The sequence below is a fragment of the Pyrus communis genome, chromosome 4 (assembly GCF_963583255.1).
Source record: "Pyrus communis chromosome 4, drPyrComm1.1, whole genome shotgun sequence".
Classification (NCBI taxonomy): domain Eukaryota; kingdom Viridiplantae; phylum Streptophyta; class Magnoliopsida; order Rosales; family Rosaceae; genus Pyrus; species Pyrus communis.
The window spans coordinates 477,618-483,738 of NC_084806.1; the positions used below are offsets into that span (position 1 = coordinate 477,618).

Below are 6,121 nucleotides of genomic sequence, written 5' to 3' on the forward strand. Positions count from 1 at the left end.
CTTTCTAAAATAACTTACATGAAACTAATTCATTGCAACAATAATGTTTATGTAAAATAATATCATGAAACACAACTCATAAACAACAATATCGGAACACCACGTAACATTGAATGGCTAACGTCATTTTCCACAAATCCAACCAAAACACCCACAAAGTCGGTATGGTTGCACAAATATCCACCCGGATAAAGTGCGTCGGAACGGGCCTAGCAACATAGCCGATGGACCGTCAACGAATGGTTTGTGGGAACATGAAGTTAGAATCGAACACAAAAGTTGAGCAAGTCCTCAGCGAAAATTAACATCGATACAAAAATGAACGTCGATTAATAATTATTTGAATTTTAAACACCCTAATTAATTTACATGCATGTTAACCTTGAATACAAAAAACCTCTGGTAAATTCCAAGTAGATTTTATTATGTACAAAACAGGGTTGCTTGGGAAGCAAGAATCAGAACAAGGTACGTAACACAATCAGGTAGCTGCGCTGACACCAACTGAAAGAGTTGGTGAGCCGAAAACGTTGGATCAACAGCAACAATGAGATACATATTTGGTCTCAACTGGCAGAGAGAGAGAAGAGACGAGACGAGAGATCAACCCTTAGACGAAGATTGAGACTGCAGCATGGAGGATCATGATTCATGAATGTAGTTATCCCCAGCACCACAGCTACCAAGAAAGTTAATAGCGGAGATTGACAGGATAGAGAGAAAGAGAGAGAGTGCCTCGATTCGATCATATGCCCGTTCTACGCGACGCTATGCTCCATTCCGTCCACGGTTTGTCAAGCTGTTCTATTAATGGCCAGTGTGAAGTATATGAGGATTAATGTACCCATACTGGACCTGATCAAGAATAAGAAGCAAACACACACAAAAGCATGTATCAACGAATAATAACATTCACACTAGTATATTATATAAACACGAAATAAGATCCTTTTCATATTTACTCGTATTTGTTTCAGAGGAGTATATATGGAATGAACAAGGTAGAGGGCTTACACTGTTGCAAATATGAAAAGGATCTTTCGAGGGTTGATGGCCATAAAGCGATTCGTGCCTGTAAGTACAGTTGAGGTTGACCCAAACGATTTTATGGTGATCAGTGACTTCTTCAACGGTTCCAGCTGAGAGTTCGCTATCAAGGCGAACACATAAATACAGTTCAAACTGCAGTCTATGCCAAGGTGATCGATATTTTAAATGTTGACGCCTATCAATAAGATTGCAAATTGTCTTCTGAGACTTCATAGCAAGCTAGCTAGATGACTGTAAATTATACCTTTCACCAGAAGTTTCTTTGGTGGCTCATCCGTGTCTTCCTCGTCAGTATTCATCAATCGCTCTGCTCGATAAAACCATTTTCTTGAGAGTGCTCCCTACAGAAAATATAGCGTAAAATAAAAGCATGGCCAAGGTTTGCGAGATCGACATGAGGAGTACTTTCAAGATTGATAACATGGAGACAGCTACTTACTGTCATTTTGGGGCTTCCGGAGCTTCTATCAGAGGGTTGTGTAAGGCTCTCAATATCCAACACAACGGTGTGAGTTATATCTGAAGCAGTTGTATCAGTCTATACATTAAAATCAATAAACAACATCAGTACATTGATGGATGCATAAACAATGCGACCATGAGATAGCATCAGCGACCTACTTACAAGTTACAACGCAATCGATCCAATTTTTTTTTCAATAACAATGTTTAACGGCAGACATTCACAATCCTATAATATGGTATCAGAATCACCTACGTGAGAGTGTTTTGGGCCGTTAATTATTTGAGTTTAATAATTTGGAGCTCGGAAACTTATTCTGGATTGATAGAGCGTTTTAAAAGATTTCATCTGTCTAAACTGCCATCAGTAAACAGGATTAAAAACCCAAATCTAATAAAATCCAACAGCTCAGTAAAACATTGTTTATCAATTATTTATCTAGACTGTAATTTCATATTTTCTTTTGTTGTTGACTGACAGTTTGGAAAGATGTAGCATTTGGCCTCCAAGGACTACAAGTACCTGAAAAACAAACCCTAAAGTAGTGGTAGTGGGCTAGCTACTGTCAGAAGAGTGACATTCATTATTTATATTCTTCCCATACCAGATACGCTATAGCCAGTACCAGATAAACCTGCCCTAATTAAGTCAAACAAATTAAACAAGTTGACAGAAAACTAACTGTTAGGACTAAATCCAAAGCCAAATGAAATTAGATGGGTAAAAATTTCCTACTCTTGATTGTTATCTAATTCTTGGACCACTCCCATGTGATGTGACGAAACCGAGGCAAGAAAAACTATACAAAAATTACTCACGCTAATTAAGCTTAGTTATTATTCTTTTGAAATTAATACTATAAATAGGCAATCGTGGAACCACATGCAGCTAAAATATCCCAAGAAGATTGCTACGATGACTCTCTTATAGTGGGCTGCCCCTTCATGTTGTTGGCATGAGAATTAACGTTAAAAGGTGTCAGAGAGTTCACGGCGGTAAAATTACAATGATTTGACGAGTTAAGCACAGTGGTAAAATTAACAACCACTATTGAATCTGTGAGATGAATGAAGGTTTGTCTGTTAGCATGGTGGAAGTGGAGCCTTATGGCTTCAATAATTGCTATCTACCTCTATATAAATATATGTATATTTACAATTTGTTTCTTTATTTGGACTTTGACATCAACCAGGCATTTGTTCTATAGCTGTAGTTACCTGTATGCTGCAGATTCCTTCATTGCTGTAAGCAGGAAGGTGGGGATTGTAAATAAACCTAGTTAATTACAGATTAGATGCTAATAACGAATTTTAATTACAAACATTGAGATACTGTTTGCTAGTTAGCATAGTTTTGTCTTTTAAGTTTTATTCGAAATTCAAATTTTCAAATAACATACAGACATCCAAGAGCTATAGGGAGTATGATGTACAGCAGCAAATGCACAAAGTGACAATATATAATGTGTCACTTCAATATGGATGCTTAAACGGTCAATTTGTTCAGACTCACACGGAGGCTTAAACCATCTCTAAATCAAATTAGTAATTAGTATTTCTAGGAATATCGTTAGATGATATGAAGAGAATGAACAATTTCGAATTTCAATTATGACACGCCACATTAGAAGAAAGGAGGACTTAAATTAACTACAAATTATTATTCTTCATGCAAAATATTGGAGTACAACAACTTAATTATGAAATAAGCAGAGAGAACATGAAAACTAACAAATTATAAAAAAAAAATTAAAACATGGAGATTATCAGTTCATCTTAATTGTATATGTAATTTAAAGAAAACTGGTAATAAATGAAAACAATTTGAAAATTAAAGCAGAGGAAAAATCCAACGATATATATGTAAACTGAGATTTAAGTCCCAGAACAATAAGCTCCACGTACTAACGTAAACACTGAGTCATTACGAATTACCAGTTTTATATGACAAAATTTAAGCAAATGAAAGTGTATAATCTAGAAGAAGAGTACCTGTCCGGTCTGTTCCTCCCTCTCAAAATCTCTCTCCATTGATTTCTCAGAGAAATTAATCATAGCATCCCAGAGAGAAAGTCGTCGTCGTCCTCCTCCTCCTCCTTGATCAATATTCCTCAATGTTTGCCGCCTCTAACTTAGAACAAGTTATCAACAGAGCAGCTTCCCGCTGATCGCCGTCGGAAACCTCTCTCTCTATCTGCCTCTCTTCTGAGGTTGAAATTTGAAGATGTTAGCGTCAGAAGGGAGAGAAGAGAGGAGAAGACTGCCTCCTACAGCTCCTTACTGGCTGACTGCGCATAGCAATTAGCAAGTGTATCGCCAGATCGCTCTTGCTTTCTCTCTCTCCGATGAGTCTCTCTCCAAACATACACATATGTTGGTAAGTTATCAAATACGTCATGTGAGTTGATAATTGAATTATTAGTTAAATATTAATTAATGTGTTTATTTAGTATTGATAACATATCGTTTGATTTGTAAATTTAATTTAGAAATTTGATTCCCATAATATTATCTATACTCTATTGGTCTTTGTTTAATTTTTTTAAAAGTCAAACTTAAAATTTTCCACATAAAAAGGTACTCCAATAAAAAACAAAACCATAAATATTTCGCAATTTAAGAAAATTCTTATTATATCGGAAATACAACTATATATATATATATCAAGTGTCATAATAAAATTGGATAGAAATTTTATTTTTTTTAAGTTTTCACCCAATTGTATTAAGGTAATGCTAGGGAGAACGAACTTCTAAACTAAATTATGTGGATGTTGATTGTTAAATTACTAACGTGTTTATTTTTTTTATTAGTAATACATCATTTGGTTTAAAATTTTATTCTTCTTAACAATATCTATTGTATTATGACTTTATTACAGTTTGTTTACCTAACTGTATTGTTGGCACATTAAAAAATCTCTTGTAACACATAACAAGCATATCAATCCAAGTTCTAATTTAGTGAATTAATCAAGGGGTGTGATATCTACACATCTCATTTTACTTCTCACATATCTTTTGAATTTTCGGCCATCAAATCGGATGAATTAAAGAATATTAACGAACATAAATTATCAAATGGTGTGTGTGAAGTAAAATAGAATGTGAGGATAACACGCCCCTTAATCAAATGTATAATGTTTTCGGTAATTGTGTGTAATTGTGATTTGTGTGTACTTCCCATTCCATCACGTATTCATTATTTTATGTGAAATCGGGTACCCCTTCATCCATATTTCTAGCAAGTGGACTACCACATAACGTAATTTGGTACAAGTACTTTGAATTACATATTTTAGCACACATACAGTGGAACATGAATGTACGCACGCCGTTCCTATTTAAATTTGAATTCTCACCAACTTTTGCTCGCTTTGTTTAATATTATGTAACAAATCATGTACTTGTAGAATTGACATAATTGAAAATGAAGAGATTTTGGACAAGTCATTTAGTATTATGGTGTAGTGATATTCCTTTTTAGCTGTAAGTAAGAGGTCTTAGGTTCGGCTCTCGCCAAAGGTGAATTTGAACCACATTACTGCTAATCTATTGTGAGGATAAACACACCCTCTCCTCTTAGTGTAAATTATATCGTTTGTTAAAAGTAAAAAAATTAAAATAAAATAAAATTGTACAAGACTGTTTGAACGGGTTAGATTAAAACTTTCAATTAATATATGTAAATTAAGTTATTTATAGCAATTATTTTTAGAAAGAAAACTGAATTTTTTTAATTTTTAACAGATTATGATTATTAAATAGTTCAAAAAATAAAATGGCGGAAGATTAAACTTAAAAAAAAACCGTTGAAATTTTTTAAAGAATCGAACTACTTAGATAGCTATAAGTGGCATTTTACCATAGTAATGGAAATATATTAAGCCTTGTATGACGACTTGTATTCAAACCCTTTTAGAAGCTAATCTGACAAAATATATCGTTTGATTAAAAAAAAAAAAAAAAAAAAACTACTTTACTAGCTAAACTACTGAAAACAAATTCCGGGAAGAAAGCATTGGTAAGCACAACGACGGGCTATTGGGTTTAAATGTTTACAGCAGTAAATGAAGTGGCTTTGCCATGCACACGTGGCATACAATGCAAAGGAATTGGATTTCATTTGGATTCACTTTGTAAGGATCTTCACATTTTAGCCATTTATCGTATATCGTGCGATCAAAAATTATTTAACTTTTTTTATTTAAAATTAAACACAAATAATATCTAATAAAAACAAACCGTACGATATATGATAAACAGTTAAAATATAAAGATCTTTGAAATCTTCATAAAATTGATCCGAAGAGGATCCCCTTCCCAATGCAAAACATCCTCTATCTAACTTATATGCTCTTTTTTATTCCTTTTTTGCCCTTTCTACTTTCTTTTGTTGGTCCAATTAATTTGCCTCCTTTTTAATTTTGTGCTACCACATGTGAATCTATGTTTATTTATCCATTAATTAATGTGGGTATCTAAGGGGCCAAGCCCAAGGCCCAATCAAAAGGCCCATTTCAGAAGCCTATCCAATTTAGCCCACCTACTTTATAGACTGTCAATCCTCGTGCAATCCCCACTATTTTTGGATTCTGTTAAGATAGATT

At 34.0% G+C, this 6,121-nt stretch overlaps 1 protein-coding gene across 1 annotated transcript; it reads right to left on the minus strand.

Moving 5' to 3' along the window:
- Window positions 1-327: 327 nt before the first annotated feature.
- On the minus strand, window positions 328-3,888 carry LOC137732553 (uncharacterized). Its single transcript, XM_068471872.1, has 5 exons — window positions 3,505-3,888; window positions 1,490-1,588; window positions 1,295-1,391; window positions 1,015-1,150; window positions 328-855 (listed from the first exon to the last, which is right to left on the minus strand). The coding sequence occupies exons 1-5, from the start codon at window positions 3,565-3,567 to the stop codon at window positions 795-797; spliced, it is 456 nt and encodes a 151-aa protein (XP_068327973.1). The 5' UTR covers window positions 3,568-3,888; the 3' UTR covers window positions 328-794.
- Window positions 3,889-6,121: the final 2,233 nt, after the last annotated feature.